Raw genomic sequence first — 19,463 nt, forward strand, 5'->3', positions numbered from 1 at the left:
TGTTTTCCATATCACATGGTGATAGTGGTACCCACATCCCTGAAGTAGGTGTTCAGAGTTCACAAAGGGGATTTGACTATGGTGATATTTTTTTCTTAACCAGGGAGGTAAGTATGTATTGTTCTTTATATCTGTGTGCCTTCAGTGTTACATAGTAGAAAAAAAAATCTATGGATATTTGTTTAGAATTACATATGGCATTTTTAGGTTCTAATTTGATTGGGACAGGGGCACAGAATCTAAAACAACATGGTAAATAGTTAATAACTGTGCTGCTCTTTCAAAATCGGTAGGCCTCCAGCTGCAGATTTCTGTCCGTCATGTGGTACGAAGTGTCTGATTGCTCTGCCAGTTGCTTCTCTGTCTCATAACATCTGCAGTTTTCTGTAAGGATTTTATTGCTTGTTGTTCCTTAGAATTACTTGATGGTGCTAATTTGGCTACTGATGTGTGGTTTTTGTTTCTGGTGGAGGGGGCAGCACAATCGTGCCCTTTTGTTTATTGCTGGTGTGTTTTGAAGTACTGGATGTGTTTATTCTTTGTTTTAATTTCTTTTAAGAAGAATTAGGCAGTTCAGTTGAGTCACTTTTACTTTTAGTGACTCAGCCTTGTAGTCACACTGTCAGCAGGGCTTTCTGGTTTCTCACTGGGAGAACCTGTTCTGTCCCAGGCCTGGTGTATCCAGGGGAAGGGAGTGTCCTTTTACTGAAGGAGACTTACTTGTGATGCTTCTGTAGCATTTTAGGTTTGCCAATTTCTTTATTTTGATTTTGGGCTCTAGCCCTGCCTGCACTTTGAAAATGCCTCGGGCACACGATGGGAGTCTGTCTCCGTGTGTTTGCCCTGCTGCAGTTCCCGGCTTTATTTTAGCCTTGTTTTCAGTTATTTTATAATCAATGTCAGGTGTCTCTAAAATTCTCAAGACTGCAGAGCCTGGGAAGTTGTTCATTTGGAACCCGTTGATCTGCTTATAGGCTTGTGGTAGGAAGGAAGCAGGGTTTGCCTGTCTTTTCTGTCACTGGAAGGGGAAATCTGACTCCTAGTACTTTGGAAATGACATTTGCCTTTAGTATCTCAGTACTAGAAGAGGGAATTGAGTGGCCAGTCTTTTTTGACTTGACAATTGGACACTTGATATTTATAAAATACTTTTGGTTGGAATAGAAATGTTGGAAGAGAAGCACATGCAAGGAAAACTCATTCTGGATTTGTTGTTTACTAAGTCTTGTGTGACCTTGGAGAAGTCTCTGGTCTTCTGTGAGATATAGCCTCGCAGTGACGTGGGGTCTCACATGGCACCATGGTCATCACAATTACATTTGCTCCATCTTGACTCCTTAAGGAGGACTGACTTTGACCAAATGCGAAATTTTAAAGATATTCAATTTGTGAGTAATTTTTATTTTATTAGTAGGGGCCCAGTGCACGAATTCGTGCACCTTGAAAGGAACTGTGGGCTGCAAGGCTGCAGTGGGCACAGGGGTGGATCTTGGCCCATCTTCTGCACCCTTGCCCAGGCCCTTCTGCCGCAGCCCCTGGTCCTCTGTCTGCCAGCAGCCCTGCTCCCTCTGCCACTGCTCCCGCTCGCTGATGGTGCAGAGCCATTGGGGCCGATGCCAGCAGCCGGTGTGTGTGGGGCCAGTGCCTCAGTGGGTGCAAGCGGTGGCTGCTGCCTCGATTGCCCCTCAGGAGCTTTGGGAGGTGGAGGAACCTTCAGGGGTGATTGGGGCCAGCGCCAGGTGCCAGAAGCGGGTGCAAGTGGCGGCTCCTGCGCCGGCAGCGGGTGCGCATGCTGGGTGGGACCATGGTGCACAGGAGCAAAGAATTTTCAGTAAGCACCAGAGACTTGCCCTTATGACAGCATCTGGCACTCTGCCTTGGTCTGGTGCCCCTGCTCACCTGCTCCACCATCCTTCCGTGGCCGATGCCTGCCATGTTCCACGTGCGCTCCCTGGTGGTCAGCGCATGTCATAGCGACCATTGTTGGGTTCCGCCATTTGGTCTATTTGCCTTTTATTATATAGGATTATTATTTTAAATCCTCACCTGAGGGTATTTTTCCACTGATTTTTAGAGGGAGTGGAAGAAAGAGGGAAAGATGGAGAGAAATACTGATGTGAGAGAAACACATCAATTGGTTGCCTCCTGCATGTGCCCCAACCAGGGCCCGGGCTGGGGAGAAGACTGCAACCAAAGTACGTGCCCTTGACCGGAATCGAATCTGGGACCCTTCGGCTGACCCTCTATCCACTGAGCCAACCGGCTAGGGTGTGAGTCATTTTTAACAACTTAAAATTAAATGGAGTCATTGGAGACTTTCAAGTGGACACATTTTCTGGAGTTTGCTCCATATTGCAGTTATCACTCAGATGTTAACTTTGCCGGTTAAGATCTAGAGGAGACTGTCTTGTGGTATTTTCATGTTCTAAAGGGGTTTGCAAACTTTTTCGGTAGAGAGCCAGATAGAGAGTATTTTAGGCTCTGTGGGCCAAAGAATGACTCATTCCTGCTCTTGTGGTGTGAAAGCAGCATAGACAATACACTTAATTTTAAAGAATTCCAGCCATGTGTTGGTGATCTAAAGTAGCAATTTTTCTCATGGGATATTGGATTAGAGACCTCAGAAAATTTTAGTGGAGGTGCTGAATTTTCCTTATGAATATGACATTTGAATAGCCCTTAATAACTCATTAAATAGACTAGTAGTGAATAGATTTTGCTTATGTGTAAAAATTGTCAGGAAAACTTGAAAGGATTGCCATTTTGGCTCATGTTGTGGCCTATGAGGAGAGTGAGGATCATAATGAGAACTGGGCGCTATTCCCTCGAGGTGCTGGTGGTGGTGTCTGCCTGGATGCCAGCCCTGCCTGCACTTTGAAAATGCCGTGGGAGCACAAGGGGAGTGATTGCTGTGTGTTTGCCTGCTGCAGCTCCAGGCCTTTGGGAATCACTCACTTTCCACGTTGACACTGAGCACTCACTGTGTCCCAAGTTGGTGCCAGCCCATATGGCTGTAAAGACGAACAAGCCATGGGGCTGGCTTTTGATAAACAAAGTTTAGGGGGAAACAGTTGTTTCAAAAGAAAACTGGAAAGCATGTTTCCTGGCACGTGTATATGCATGCCCTGTCGTTTATGACTGTCCGTCCCATTTTAATGGATTCAATCACAATTACTGATTTTCCTTTTGCTGAGGGCAGCATTATGTCTTGGCATGGCACTGTGACTGTCCCATCTTTATCTAAAATGTTGATATATTGCTAATTGTGGAGTTCCTTGCAGTAGATTTGATTTTTTAAAATTTTGCATTGCAGCACTAGCGGTTTGGCTCAGCGGATAGAGTGTTGGCCTACGGACTGAAGGATCCCAGGTTCCATTACAGGTCAAGGGCATTTACCTCGGTTGCATGCAGGAGACAGCCAATCAATGTGTCTCTCTCAAATTGATGTTTCTCTCTCTGTGTCTCTCCCCCTCCTTTTTCTCTCTGTAAATATCAGTGGAAAAATATCCTCGAATGAGGGTTAAAAAAATGTTTTTTTGCATTGCAGTATTATTTGCAATCTTGATTACTGAGCATTTTGGCACTCCTTAAATTTGCGCCCCAAACAAGTGCCTTACTCTGCTCACCTCATGTGGCCTTGCTAGTTAAATATTCGATTGTACGTTGGACATTGCGGAAGATACATTGTGGACTCTGGACTCTGGTGTCTTTTCCTGAAAAGAATTGATGTTTGTCCTTGCAGGTAGTTAGCTTTACCTGACTCCTCAACTCTGGCTCTCCTGAGGTGGTCACCAACCAAACCCCACACCTCGTTGTGGGGTGCCAGCTGTCCTCTCCCCTGGCTCCTAGTGTTAGTCTCCCCCTGGTGCAGTTCGAAGTTGGCCATGACCTGGGCTGATTTTGTGTTTTGTGCTTCCCTTGTTCTGGGATTGGCCTTGCGGGGCTTCCTCCTTCCTAGCTTTGCTATTTGCTACCATTTCTTTAGCTCTATTTTCTGTGTAGTATTTCTCTTTTCCCATGTGTCAGGTGCTCTTGAGTTTTACAGTTTGATTATTATAGTTTGCATTTTTGTAAGTTCTACTGGATTCTTTTTTGAAGTGCCTGGTCATTTCTTTTTTTTTTTTTCTCACCCAATTCTGACTTTATTTACAACTGGTCATTTCTAATACTCAGTAGATCTTTGATCATGTTTTTAATTTTTTAAAAAAATCTATTTTATTGATTTTTTTACAGAGAGGAAGGGAGAGCGATAGTTAGAAACATCGATGAGCGAGAAACATCGATCAGCCGCCTCCTGCACACCCACCACTGGGGATGTGCCCGCAGCCAAGGTACATGCCCTTGACCGGAATCGAACTTGGGACCCTTCAGTCCACAGGCCGATGCTCTATTCACTGAGCCAAACTGGTTAGGGCTTTAATTTTTAAAAAAAATTATTTACACCTATTAAACATAATCATTTTTTCTATACTGCAATTGATACCTCTAGTATATGACCTTTTACTAGAAGTAAAAATAAAAATTCTGGCTCTCATTGGTTCTTTGTGCTGTTACTTATAATATCATTTTTCATTATTTTATTTTTTAAAAATGTTTTTATTGATTTTTAGAAAAAGAGGAAGGGAGAGGAGAGAGAGAAACATTGATGTGAGAGAGAAATATCCATCAGCTGCCTCCTGCATGTTCCCTACTGGGGATCGAGACCTCAAACCGGGCACATGTCCTGACCAGGAATCTAACCAGCACCCTTTTTTTTTGTTGTTGTTGCATGGGATGATGCTCAACCAACTGAGCCAAACTGGCCAGGGGATGTTTTTATTTTTATTTCGAACTCACATTTGTTAGTATTGTTTTTTTGGGAATTATTTGAAGACCAGGTTGAGGGCCCTTTAAGAGAATGTTTGTTTACTTTGGCCAGGCAGTTGAAGGAGCTCCTATCCCTGGTCTCTTTGTGTTAAAGTTATTGGCTTGTGGATTTTCAGACCATACAAAAAGTATGGCCATAGGTCAAGCTTGAAAGTTAACTTTTTCCTGGCTTTTTGCAGGGGCCTGTGATCAGAATCTGTCTTGTGTTGGTCTGAGGCTGCCTGTCTGCATGAAGCCACTAATACTAATACTTAAGCTCTGCAATTCTGAAATCTATCATCTTTAGCACTTATCTCCCTGAATTTGTGTTTTCACTTACATAGTTCCTGATCAGAGAGGTTTTCCTTCTTCATTTCTTGAAATCTCATCCATTCTTTTAAGGGGTTGTGAAACATTTGTGTAGCCTTTTTTATGGATTTGCAGTGTGAAGTTTTGGGGATGTCTATATTTTGCAGTAGTGTCAGAAACCAGTCCTGTAGTTTTCCAATTTCCATTAGACTCTATATTACCAGTTGAAGTCAGTTCCCAAGACCGCTTATAAAATCCTATTTAACTCCGCATACTGCTTGGTTGGTTGTTTGGAATGGTTGGGGTTATGGCGTTTTTCATCCCTCAGGCTATGGATTAAATCAGGTGTGTATGGCCTGACCTAGCTGCCCAGACGTCATGCATAGCATTTACTGAATGGAAAGATAGGACTAAATTTTAAGCAGTTAAATTGAACTTTCAGATCACAGTGTATTTATGAATTGAGGGATATTTATTATATATATTATATATGTAACATATATATTATATATATATATTTTAAAATATTTATTGTTGAGAGTATTACAGATCTGCCCCCCCCACCCCCCATTACTTCCTTCCACCCGGTTCCCACCCCTCCCCAGGCCTCACCACCCTACTGTCTGTGTCCATAGGTAAGATCTTTGGTTAATCTGAAGGTTACCTGTATGTAAATGCAGTATTGGTAACGAGATCCTCTCTGCATTTGTGTCTCTTGATTCTGTGAGCCTCTAAGAGCTGATGTTATGGTGCTATTGCTAAAATTTCCCATTTTCCTGTAGCCTCATAGAGACAAATATTACCTCACATATCTTCTGCTTACTCTTGCTATCATCCAGATTTTGGAATTGGACATCTGATGTGTAAATATACTCAGGTCCTCTTAACCAGCAGCTGGATTTATGGTGAAGTGCAGTGTGCAGGGGCCAGTACTTCACCACCTTCTGTTTGCATTTCAGGCTAATGCTGATGTCCCTGTACAACGTGAGCATCAATTTGAAAGGCTTGAAGTACATCAGTGAGAGCCCAGGGTTCATCCCTTTGCTGTGGTGGCTTCTGAGTGGTAAGGAGGGGGTGACCTGCACGTCTTCCCGTACAGCTTACATACTTTTCCTCTGTAGTTGAGGGAGGTTGTCACATATTAGAAATTAGGATCGACTGTCCCAAGGTGTTACCATTTCTTCAAAAGAAGATTTCAAATGATGGAAAACTCAGTGGTGTGCCAAGCTATTTTTAGTTCTGTTTCTGAAGTATTGCTTTCAATTTAGTTATGATTCTGTGACACAAAGAAAAATTATGAAGCAGTTGGTAGATGTCATTGACCTGTTCCTTCCTCTGAGAATAGTCCAGCACTATAGGTGTCTGTGGCTCTGAATATGAAGTACAGGAGAAGTCCTAGTGTTAAAGGAATGTGGGGAAGAGGAAATCTGAGAGATACTACAACTCTGAAGGTGACACACACACACACACACACACACACACACACACACACTGAGTGGCCAGATTATTATGACCACCTGATGTTTGTAGGCAAATTAGCTATAATTTCGTGCTGAAGTTGCTAGAGGGCCAGACCATTATAAATAAGGAAGCAGGTTGTTTACCACGACAAAAGAAGTGATTTTTTTCTGAAGATATGGGTAAACAATGTGATTTAACAGCCTTTGAATGTGGGATACACACACACACACTGAGTGGCCAGATTATTATGACCACCCCATCAGTACTTCGTTGGGCCACCTTTTGCCTTCAATACTGTGGCGATTCTTCTTGGCATTGACTCCACGAGATGTTGAAAGGTGATGTGAAGAATTGACACCATGCCTGATGAATAAATAGCACTGTCCAGTTCTGTGAGATTTGATGGTTGTGGAACCAGCTGCCTGATGGCTCTTTTAACTTCGTCCCACAAATGCTCGATTGTATTGAGATCTGGTGATTGTGGGGGCCACCTAAGCAAGGTAAAGTCTCTCTCATGTTCTTGAAACCACTCCTGCACAATACTAGCACTGTGGCATGGCGCATTGTCTTGTTGGAAGAAGCCATCTCCATTGGGATACACCATCAACATGATAGGATGAACTTGATCAGCAACGATACTTAGGTATATTGTGCTATTCAGACGTTGTTCCACATGAATTAAAGGACCCAAATCATGCCAGGAAAAATGCCCCAAACCATAACACTGCCCCCACAAGCTTGAAGGGTTGCACTCATGAATGTGGGGTGCATGCTTTCATGCTGTTTCTGCCAAATTCTCACTCTGCCATCTGCATGGTGCAACTGGAAACTTGATTCATTGGACCACATGACTTTTTTCCAATGCTCGACTGTCCAATCCTTGTGTTCCTGTGCGAATTGGAGATGTTTTATCTTGGTAACTGCAGACAGCAAAGGTGTTCGAACAGGCCTTTGGCTTCCATTTCCCATACGATGCAGTGTATGGCTAATTTGCCTACAAACATCAGGTGGTCATAATAATCTGGCCACTCAGTGTATATACTATAACATATATAATTATATATAATGTATATGTGTTCTTTTTGTTTTCTTTAAAATAAAAGCTATTCCTGCTGCCTCTCTCTTCCTCTTCTCCTTTACCGCTAATTAACCTAATTTTTTGTACCAATCTGTTCATCATAATTTTTAGCACTATGTATTTAGTAGGTACATATTTCACTCAAGTGTGCAAATTAATTGGCTCATTTTTTTCTAATTAGATAAAATTTTTTAAAATGAGATTTATTCTCTTTAAAAAAAAATAATTTTAGCCTGGCCAATGTGGTTCAGTGGTTGAGCATCGACATATGAACCAGGAGGTAATGGTTTGATTCCCAGTCAGGGCATATGTCTGGGTTGCGGGCTTGATTCCCAGTGTGGGACGTGCAGGACGTAGCCGATCAATGATTCTGTCTCATCATTGATGTTTCTACCTCTCTCTCCCTCTCCCTTTCTCTCTGAAATCAATAAAAACGTATTTAAAAAAATATGTGTGTGTACACACACACACACACACACACACACACACACATCCCCCACTCTGTTTCAGCTAGCTTGCAGCCAGTAATCCTCAGCACCTTTTGCACATTGTTTACTTTCTCATAAAAGGAGGACCTTAGCCAAAAAACATATATTCATAACCCATAGACACAGACAACAGTGCGGTAATGGCTAGAGGGAAGTGGGGGCTGGGGCTGGGGCTGGGACTGGGCCTGGGCCTGGGGCTGGGTGGAGGTGGGCAAACTGAGGGAAATAGAAACATATGTAATAGTGTCAACAATAAAAATAAAGTAACAAAACAAAACAAAAAACAAAGCTTTAGGCTAAATGTTCTCTAGGGCTCCTTCTAGTTCTTGTACTCTAGAAATTTTCCTGGGCTGAGTGAAAATTCTTAGGAGTTTCCATGTAATATGTGCAGCTTCCTAAGGAGCAAGCTCACAGAGTGTTGCTCACACAGAATCTGGTGCTCTTTGACCAGCTGGATTGTTTCTGCTTAAACCTTGGTCATGTGCAGTAGCGGGTGGTACTGCTATTGCAACTGGGGCATCAGGCTTTCTTGTCCATGAAGACAATTACTGTGTGTGTGTGTGTGTGTGTGTGTGTGTGTGTGTGTGTGTTTTACATAATGGGCACAGCTCAAACCCTCATAAATCTTTTTCAATATATCTTACTTGATATCTTTAGAGTTATTTATTATCACAGTCAAACAAAACAAGGTCTATCAAGCCCAGGATGTTTGACCCCTTAATTGTGTATGGAATTACCTTAACTTAAAATTTGAAATTTGTTATAGAATTTGGTGTATGTTTTAGGAAGATGAATATGTATTTTACTATAGAAGAGTAAAATAGGAATAAGACTAGTTCCCTGAAAAATATTATGTGCTGCTTGATGCTGGTGGTGTGATTTCTTCAGATTCTAGATTATAATAATTGTTTAGGACTAGGAGAGAATTTGAAAACTGATTTTTTCTAGACAAATAAGAATCTCTTCTAATTTAAAAAGATCTAGGAAAAACTATTTTATTCTCTCAGTAATCAGCTTCTACTTTTATCAGTTTTCCTGTTTGGAAATTTGATGTATTTTAAAGAGCTCGGACTTTGGATTTATTAGACCCAGACTGAAACTGCAGCTCTTCTACTTGGAACTTACCTAACCACTTAGGGTCCCTCTTTTCTGATCTGTAAGTAAGTGGGGATTTCTACCTCAAGGGTCTTCATGTTGATTAAAGTGCAATAGTGCCTGGGCCAACACCTCATATAGTAGGTGTTAAATAGGTCTTAGCTTCCCTTTTTATTTCCAATCTGAGTCTTTTATGCCAAAACAAAAGCTCATTTCCTTTTATTTTATTTAAAGGTGGCAAGTTGCTTTCAGTGAAGCATCCGGACTTCTTTGCTATTAATAATTTTTTACTAAATGGTCTCATTTCTTTTTGCTTTTACTGGATATCATTTTCCTTCTCTTTATTCAGCTAGGTGGCTGGCTCTTTTCCAGGCGTTCTCCAAATTCTTCACATTCCTTTTAAGCCGCAGGTCTGGCAAAGAATTCTAGCAAATAACTGATGAAGACAGTGTATTGGGCTGACGACCACATGTTGTGTAACTGTTAATGCAAACCAGTGTTATGATGACTCTTGTAACAGTAGTGATGCATTTCCTACCCACATTTACAGTGTTGACTAGGCATAGAGGCATTTGCATCCCATCTTACATTTATTTGGCTTGTCTAAGTAATATGAAACACTGATCAGTTCTGCCAAATTTATCTCTCTCCTGAACTCCAGACTAATATTCAACTATCTACTTGACTCTCCACATGGGGGTCTAATAGGCCTTCAAACTCAATGTGTTTAGACTGAATTCCTAATCTTCCCCCAAACTAAACTACCTATGGCTTTCCCACCCTCAGTTGATAGTAACTCTATTTTTTCTAATTTTTCAGGCTTTTAAAAACCTTGGAGTAATTCTTTTTTTTTTTTTTTTTTTTTAATATTTTATTGATTTTTTACAGAGAGGAAGGGAGAGAGATAGAGAGTTAGAAACATCGATGAGAGAGAAACATCGATCAGCTGCCTCTTGCACACCTCCTACTGGGGATGTGCCCGCAACCCAGGTACATGCCCTTGACCGGAATCGAACCTGGGACCTTTCAGTCCGCAGGCCGACGCTCTATCCACTGAGCCAAACCGGTTTCGGCAAATTCTTATCTCCTTTTTCTCTCACTCACATCTAGTCTGTTAGGAAATCCTGACAGTTCTATTGTAAGCTGTATCCAGAACCTGACCACCCTTGACCATTGCTGCTGGCCAATACTGCAATGAGTATATCTCAAGTAAAAGTAACTTTCTTGTTACTTATGGTATCTCATTAATGGTGAGATTTAATGCTTGAATAATAACTTTTAGTTTACTTTGTAAATAGTAGTGGAAGAGATTTTTTAAATTTCTCCTTTTTAAGCTTAAATTTACTTCTAAACAGCATTCTTTTTGGCTAGTGCTTATTTGCATATATAAGCAAATTTTACTTTGGACTTTATTAGAATTAGTCGCTCATAAAATATTGGCTTCTCATATAAATGAGTTTACATGAGACCTTGACTATATTGTGAAAAACTAACTTATTAAGTAATTAAAGTATGCACCTTTATTGAAAAAGCAAAGTAAGCAAATTTATACATTTGATCCACTGAAGTACAGATACCTCCCCCGCCCGCAGCCAATCTGAAGAGCATTATGTATGCTCCTGTCTTAAAATTCTGCTGCTGCCTGCCAAGCTTAGAGGCTGAAACCTCGGGCTTTCTTGCTCAGAGTAAAACGGCTCTCCTTTTTTTCTCTCTCTTTTCTTTCCCCCTCTCCCCCTCCCTTTCTGTATTAACCATTTGCTCTGTCCTTGGCGAGGGGAGACGAGGGGGGAGATAAGGGATTTTTAGTTACAGGTAGGCTATAAATTAGCTAGTGGTCATGCCTTTGTTTAAATTTCCGTGGGACTTTTATAACTCTTTTACAACTTTTGTAAATAGTTAGTCTTAGAACTAATTTCTTTTAAGAAGAGAGAATAAATTCTTAAGTCATTCCAGGGCCCTTGAAATGTTCCAAAGCTATCTCTTGGTTAAAGTCTTGAAATTTAACTTGGAAAGACTATCAAATATACATAACCCAAAGATTGTATTACGTACTTTTTGTAATTATTCTAAAAGGCATCAATTAAATTTAAACCAGTTTTAATATTAAAAATTTGGTTCACCCTGGCCGGTTTGGCTCACTGGATAGAGCGTCGGCCTGGGGACTGAAGGGTCCCAGGTTCGATTCCGGTCGGGGGCATGTGCCTTGGTTGCGGACACATCCCCAGTGGGGGGTGTGCGGGAGGCGGCTGATCGATGCTTCTCTCTCATCAATGTTTCTAGCTCTCTATCCCTCTCCCTTCCTCTCTGTAAAAAAGCAATAAATTAAAAAAAAAAATTTGGTTCAGACCATAGAATTAATTCTCTTTTTCAGTCAGGCCAATAAAATACTATATCCTAGGTTGAAATTTTACCACACGTAGTACACAGACACACATACACATAAAGACTATATTTTGAACTACCAATTTTTCCAGAGAAAACACAAGAATTAGTTTCCTTAAAAATGAATTTCCATACTTCATGCATTCTGTTATCACAACCATATAATTTGTCCCAACTTAGTTTGAACTTTGAACTTTTAGAAGCCTCAAATTTTTGGTGGCAAGTTAAATACTTAGCATTTTCAGATTAGTAATATATTCATATTTTTAAGGATATATTTCAAATAAAATACAAAACATTCAATTAATAGAATTAAATTTATTCCCTAGATTCTTCTTATGAGGCAAACTCAGATTAATATTTCAGTATCCTGTTATTTCAAAATATTTAGATGTTTAATAATCTTTACTATTTAATTCAGCAAACTCCAAAGTTTTAAGTTACCAAAGACTTCGGAAAACTATGTTTAGGCATATATAATTACCACTGAAAAAGATTTACCACATACCCTTCATTTTAGTTATATATATTTTGCCTTAACAACTTTGAGATTTTAAAGCCAATTATTATTACCCAAGGCATTTTCCTTGGCAAGTTCTGTAACAGAGATAACTCACTGGCTTTCAGTGGCTTTAATGTTAAAGTACTATTTTATTTTATTTTTCTTTATAAAAAAACAGGAGTGCCCCTGGGACCTGGGAGTCAACCTTGGAATCTGGTCCATTATTATTCAAGAACTGCCCATTATCATGGAAATACTAACCTAGTTGCCCAAAACCAGACTGTATATTTTCCTTGTGTCATTTTCACCATCTTCCAAAATAGTCTTGGGCCTATTCTATAGCATCTGTGAAGAGATGGGGCTTAGGCCAAGAGGCCACCCAAAATCGGGTGGGGCGCACCTCCCCTTAAACTAGCCTTTCTCTCTTCGTGGGTATAGAAGTTCCGGACGCATCCCCAAATTGTGTGAAATGGCTCACCTGTACAAATTTCAAATGATAGACTAGGTAACAAAAACATGGCGAAAACAAGACTTTTAATAATACTCCTGAGAGCAGGCGCCCATTTTACAGGATCCTAATAAAGGCAATAGGCAAGAGACCTAGTAATTAATGGGCTGGGCCTTTTTTAGTTACCTCTACCTCCCTTTGTCTAGGGCAGCGGTTCTCAACCTGTGGGTCACAACCCCTTTGGGGGTCGACCGACCCTTTCACAGGGGTCACCTAAGACCATCGGAAAACACATATATAATTACATATTGTTTTTGTGATTAATCACTATGCTTTAATTGTGTTCAATTTGTAACAATGAAATTGGGGGTCACTACAACATGAGGAACTGTATTAAAGGGTCATGGCATTAGGAAGGTTGAGAACCACTGGTCTAGGGCAGTGGTCGGCAAACTCATTAGTCAACAGAGCCAAATATCAACAGTACAATGATTGAAATTTCTTTTGAGAGCCAAATTTTTTAAACTTAAACTATATAGGTAGGTACATTGTTACTAACTTAATTAGGGTACTCCTAAGCTGGCCTTTGCTAAAAAAAAGTCCTCAATCTGATTGAGGTATGTTCGCTGAGGTCGACCCCTCCAACTCTCCCATCCACACTCGTCTTGTATACGTGTTTCGTCTATCTCAGTGGTCGGCAAACTCATTAGTCAACAGAGCCAAATATCAACAGTACTCCTTCAAAATAGACTTGCCCAGGCCGAAAACCGACTTCTGCGCATGGGCCACGAAGTTTCAATCGCACTGTACGTGAGTGCCCACTCGTGGTATTTTGTGGAAGAGCCACACTCAAGGGGCCAAAGAGCCGCATGTGGCTTGTGAGCCGCAGTTTGCCAACCACTGGTCTAGGGGAATATTCCTAGGACTTGTGTTATCAGCCACGTGTACCGCGAATATTTTCTCTCCCCACCCCCATATCCTGTTTGCTCTGGGGAAATTCAGTAATGGCCTGGTCACCTACTATTTCTTTTCTATGAAGATAAATCAGATGTATGCTTCCTACAGGGGGCAGGGTGGGGTGTGTGTGTGTGTGGAATGGAGTGTAGGCATTTATTAACTTTAGAATAGTTCTGAGACAGTCTCTAAAATTTCTTAGTAATTTCCATCTTTTTTGGAATATATTTTTTTGAATAGACTAACAATAAACAAACCAAACAACAAAGACAGATCAATAATCAACAGACACTCATATATACGATATTTATAACCACGCATAACACATAGACAAGACTTACTAAATCAGAGTTCTGTTCATGGATCTTTCAGATGTTTTAAAGTGCCTGGGACTTACAGCCAGAATGCGGCCCAGAGGGTTCCCAGGTGGGGTCCCAGTGAACACCCACAAACAGCCTGTTGTTTACAGGTCTTATCATATTCTCCCCATAGCATTGACTGGAGTCTAAAGTCATTTTAGCTAAAAACTGCCAGTCCCAGGGTGTCATATGGTAATTTTCAGACAAAGCATTAAGGAGTCCTTTTGTAAACGGACTGTCAGCCCCATTTTCTGTGGAGGCGGAGGATGGGGGCCTGAGGTATTACAGGCTTTACAGGCTCTACCTCAGGAGGAGGGGGCAGTGGTAAATTCTCATGGCATTCTGTAGGCTTTTGATCCTCAATATAAAGTGGGCATAGTGCAGTGTGAACAAGAGCCCACATAGTTAAAGATGACAAAGGCACTCGTTTTCCTTGAACCTGATTTCTCCTTAAATTCCTACCTACTTGTTCCCAGAGATCAAGGTCTAATGGTCTAGCATCAGGGAACTAAGGATTATATTCTGTGATAATAAGCAAAAATAAGCAAAAACTGTAGGAGAGTACTTTTTTATCCTTGAACATGCAAGCCAAAAGTCTATAGTAATGTTTTTGCCTTTTACTCAAATTCTGCCCCATTATAACCTGCCTGATTTCAGAAAAGTCCCCGTCCACTTACCGTCACAACTCCAGAGCTGGCACGGGCTTGTTTGTTCGGCCGACTTCCACTTCCATTTCATTTTCGCTCAGGCGAACCTTCTCCTCAGGCCCCTGTTCAGGCGCCATTTGCTGCGACCTGCATGGCGGGTTCAGGATGACTGGCAGGAGGGCTCAGACACACAATGAGTACACTATACAAGAGATATGAATTTTGAAGGCATTGGGGGCCAGGTGGAAGCCTCTTGCATGAAGAGGAACACCAAGTCCAGGTCCTGCCCACTTTCTATTCACTTTGAATATGCATTTGTCCTTTAGCAGTGCATACAGGCAGATCAGAGGTAAAAGTTTGCTAAAATTTTAAGGACTATCAGGTCAGGAAATCTCCTCAAGCCATCACAGTCACAGCAGGAGCAATCTTGTGTTGATGTCAGCCCCGCTGGAATCAAGATCCATTGACCTTCCAATGTCCCTTTTGCACTTTCATGCAAATGCTTGTTATGCTTTGGCCTCCGGCATTAACCCTATTTTTTCTAATTTTTCAGGCCTTTAAAAACATTGGAGTGATTCTTGTCTCCTTTTTACCTCACACTCACATCCAACCTGTTGGAAAATCCTGACAGTTCTATTGTAAGTTATATCCAGAATCTGACAGTCATCGACCATTGCTGCCTGGTTTTGAGCCATCCATTATCTTTTTTTTTTTCCAGAGAACTTTAGAGCCTTCACAGCTCAGCCATAGTCCACCCTTGCAGGCCAGGAATTGAGAGTCAAAGGTATGATGGGATAGATCCCAGACCAGCTCTCCTTGCTGAAAACAGCCAACATGTGTTACTGGACTCTGGGTCCATTTCCCTGCACACATCAAAGCCCAATAACACAGAACAGGAGTTTGTAGCAAAGGAAATGGCACTAAACTGGAGGCACAGGTGAACTAGAATTTTAAAACCTGGCTTCCTGAGGGCCTGAACAGGGACAGATTATATACAGGAAAAATTATTAATCATGGTGATTAAGGAAGATGGAGTCATGGGCTCTATTGATTAGTTGAGGCCAGGGTAGGGAGTAGTTCAGTGATGGCGAACCTATGACACGCGTGTCAGAGGTGACAAGCGAACTCATTTTTTTGGTTGATTTTCCTTTGTTAAATGGCATTTATATATATAAAATAAATATCAAAAATATAAATCTTTGTTTTACTATGGTTGCAAATATCAAAAAATTTCTGTATGTGACACGGCACCAGAGTTAAGTTCGGGTTTTTCAAAATGCTGACACGCCGAGCTCAAAAGGTTCGCCATCACTGGAGTAGTTGATCAGTATTTCAGGTCCTAATGTCAACTGTGGCATCATTCTGTCTAATTTCATGAGAATGTGGTCTGTAGGGTTATTCTGCTTTCATAGGCCTGTGGCTGAAACACAATTAAGGTCAAGATGTTATCTTCAGTTTGACCTAAACTTTGTTTCTGTGGTCAACAGGCCTGAGGCTTAGAGAGTTTGATGCTGACCTCAATCTAATATCCTTAGGGCTAGTGATTAAGGAAGGGAGTGAAAGGATAAAAAGGATCTTGTTGAAGAAACAGAGTTTCTACTCCATTGCACATGCTGGGTGAGATCTAAAGAAATGTTCCTCTGAGTTAGGAAAAAAGTAGCCTAATGACAAAAGCTAAGTGAAAGTGGGATGCCAGAGAGGACAACAATGGATTGAGCTAATCCCTGCTTTGAGGGCATTTGTCAGACTTGACCTTCAGTTTCCATGGCCTCGCAGGGGTTGGGGACAGGAAGCAAAGCCCAGGATCCACCCCAGCTGAGTCGCCTAGTAGGGGACTTTGAAAGGTATTTACCACCCCTTGGCAACTGCAGGAAAATCACCTGTTTTGACCTGAGCAGGGTGTAGGAAAAATCTCAGAACCAATCATGTAGGCTGGTTTTCATGCAGCTTTGAAGCCTTAATTTAAACCACCTGGGTGGTCCCCACTTAGAGAACACTGCATATTCTTTTTGGCGGATTCTTTGACTTCAGCCCCCAGCCAGGTTGGAATGTCCTTTCTTTAACCAGAACAAGGCAATCATGGTTAACAGAGCATGATTAATATTTCCCTTAACCATAACTAGTCCCCAGTATTCTATTTTTGCCCCTAACAAAATCAGATATTTCGAACAGAATAATAAAAGTGTTACATATAAAATAGTGAAATACATCTAAATCAATATTTAGTGGAAAGTTTATTAGTTTGAATGTGTATATTAAAAAAAGAAGAAAGCAGAAAACAAAGATTTACTATAAGAACTTTAAAAAAAGTGAAAAAATCCAAATAAAGTTTAAGGAAGAAAATAATAAAGAAAAAAGTATAAATAAATAGATTTCACTAGACAGGTTTAAGAGCAGATTTTAGCCATCAGTAGGGAGATTCAGAAAATTTAATGCTAGATAGGATTACCCAGTCTCAAGGACAGAAGCAAAGAATGAAGAAAAATGATGAGTGCTCAGAGACCTGTGGGATATTATCTAGCATACCAATATATGCATAATAAGAGGCTATAAAGAAAATACGGACAATTGGGGAGAATAACCAAGATGGCGGCATAGGTAAACACCGGAGACTGCTGCCGCAAACAACCACTTCAAAAATACAACTAAAAGACGGAACAGACATCACCCAGAACCACAGGAAAGCTGGCTGAAGAGAGACTCTTCAACTAGAAGGAAAGAGAACAGCATACCGAAGCTCAGAAGAGGTGCAGTGTGGAAAATATAAAGGTACCGAGGTGCGCGCGCAAAGCGGGCTGGTGGCTGAGGGCACGGTTGTCGTTTTCAATCAGGAGGGAGTCTCAGACTCTGGGCTCCAGATCCAGGCGAGTCTCTAGGGACTCAGACTCAGACGGGAGAAGCGGGATTGTCCGGCATCAGTTGGAAGCTGAGGGCAGCCTTCTCTCCGAGGTTTGCAGTGGCGGCCGGGGTTCTGAGAAGCAGAGCCTCTAGGACTGGGACTGAGAGCAGCCATAACTGCTCCCTCCACCCGCCCTGTTGATCCCACCCCACCCAAGCCCTGCGCAGAGCCATTTGCTGGATCGCCTCAGGCAAAGGCTAGATTAGCACCTCCCCAGAGGACAGAAGTTTTCCACACAGCTGATTCTCACAGCCAGTCAGCCTGGTGGTCAGATCCCTCTAGTATTAACTACAACAATCAGGGCTTAACTACAACAAGACTGCGCACAAAGACTACTAGGGGGTGTACCAAGAAAGCGTAAAAAATGCGGAGACAAAGAAACAGGACAAAACTATCAAGGGAGGATATTGAGTTCAGAACCACACTTTTGAGGTCTCTCAAGAGGCTTCTAGAGTCTGTCGATAAACTTGATGAGATGTACAGGAAATCTAATGAGACCCTCGATGGTGTGATAAAGGACCATCTAGAAAGTAAGCATACACTGACTGAAATAAAGAGTAGTATACAGACTCCCAACAGCAGACCAGAGGAGGGCAAGAATCAAGTCAAAGATTTGAAATGCGAAGAAGCGAGAAACACCCAACCAGAAAAGCAAAATGAAAAAAGAACCCAAAAATACGAAGATGGTGTAAGGAGCCTCTGGGACAGCTTCAAACGTACCAACATCAGAATTATAGGGGTACCAGAAGATGAGAGAGAGCAAGATATTGAAAACCTATTTGAAGAAATAATGACAGAAAACTTCCCCCACCTGGTGAAAGAAATAGACTTACAGGTCCAGGAAGCGCAGAGAACCCCAAACAAAAGGAATCCAAAGAGGACCACATCAAGACACATCATCATTAAAATGCCAAGAGCAAAAGACAAAGAGAGAATCTTAAAAGCAGCAAGAGAAAGAAAGTCAGTTACCTACAAGGGAATACCCATACGACTGTCAGCTGATTTCTCAACAGAAACTTTGCAGGCCAGAAGGGAGTGGCAAGAAATATTCAAAGTGATGAATAGCAAGAACCTACAACCAAGATTACTTTATCCAGCAAAGCTATCATTCAGAATTGAAGGTCAGATAAAGAGCTTCACAGATAAGGAAAAGCTAGAGTTCATCACCACTAAACCAGTATTATATGAAATGCTGAAAGGTATCCTTTAAGAAGAGGAAGAAGAAAAAGGTAAAGATACAAATAATGAACAACAAACATGCATCTATCAACAAGTGAATCTGAAAATCAAGTGAATAAATAATCTGATGAACAGAATGAACTGGTGATTATAATAGAATCAGGGGCATAGAAAGGGAATGGACAGACTATTCTTGGGGGGAAAAGGGGTGTGGGAGATGTGGGAAGAGACTGGACAAAAATCGTGCACCTATGGATGAACATAGTGGGTGGGGAGTGAGGGCGGAGGGTGGGGCGGGAACTGGGAGGAGGGGAGTTATGGGGGGGAAAAAAAGAGGAACAAATGTAATCTGAACAATAAAGATTTTAAAAAAAAAAGAAAATACGATAAATGAGCAGAAAAACGTTTGATTAAAATGTCTTAAAACTCCTAATTTTAATGGGAAACAGTCTATGCATTTAAAAAATACAGTGTTCTCTTAGTAAGATAAACCCAAAGAGATCTACATTTAGACATATTATAGTTAAACTGTTAAAACTTAAGACAAAGAGAATATCTTGAAATCAGCAAGAGAAAAGTGTGTACTGGAACCACAAGATTAACAGCTCGGTGCTCATAAAGAAACCGTGGTCATAAAGCAGAGGGATGATGTTTTCAAAGTTCTGAAAGAAGAAGCTGCCTACCAAGAATTCTATGTCCAGCTACACTGTTCTTCAACAATGTAGGCAAAATATATTCCTGGATAAACAAAGACTTAGAGATGTTATTGCTAGCAGGCCTTCTTTACAGGAAAGGAAGTTCTTAAAGCTGTTGATAG

The 19,463-nt window shown here is 41.2% G+C and overlaps 1 protein-coding gene across 1 annotated transcript in view; it reads left to right on the forward strand.

Annotated features, from left to right (window-relative positions):
* The window catches only part of HSF2BP (heat shock transcription factor 2 binding protein), a 74,362-nt gene that overhangs the window by 33,904 nt on the left and 20,995 nt on the right, over nucleotides 1-19,463 (forward strand). Inside the window, exon 7 of the mRNA XM_070403670.1 lies at nucleotides 6,114-6,217. Within this exon, the coding sequence (XP_070259771.1) occupies nucleotides 6,114-6,217 (104 nt within the window). The remainder of the gene's footprint in view (nucleotides 1-6,113; nucleotides 6,218-19,463) is intronic.

The sequence above is a fragment of the Myotis yumanensis genome, unplaced genomic scaffold (genome assembly GCF_028538775.1).
Source record: "Myotis yumanensis isolate MYYU_CA2020_CCGP unplaced genomic scaffold, mMyoYum1.0.hap1 SCAF_2, whole genome shotgun sequence".
NCBI lineage: Eukaryota > Metazoa > Chordata > Mammalia > Chiroptera > Vespertilionidae > Myotis > Myotis yumanensis.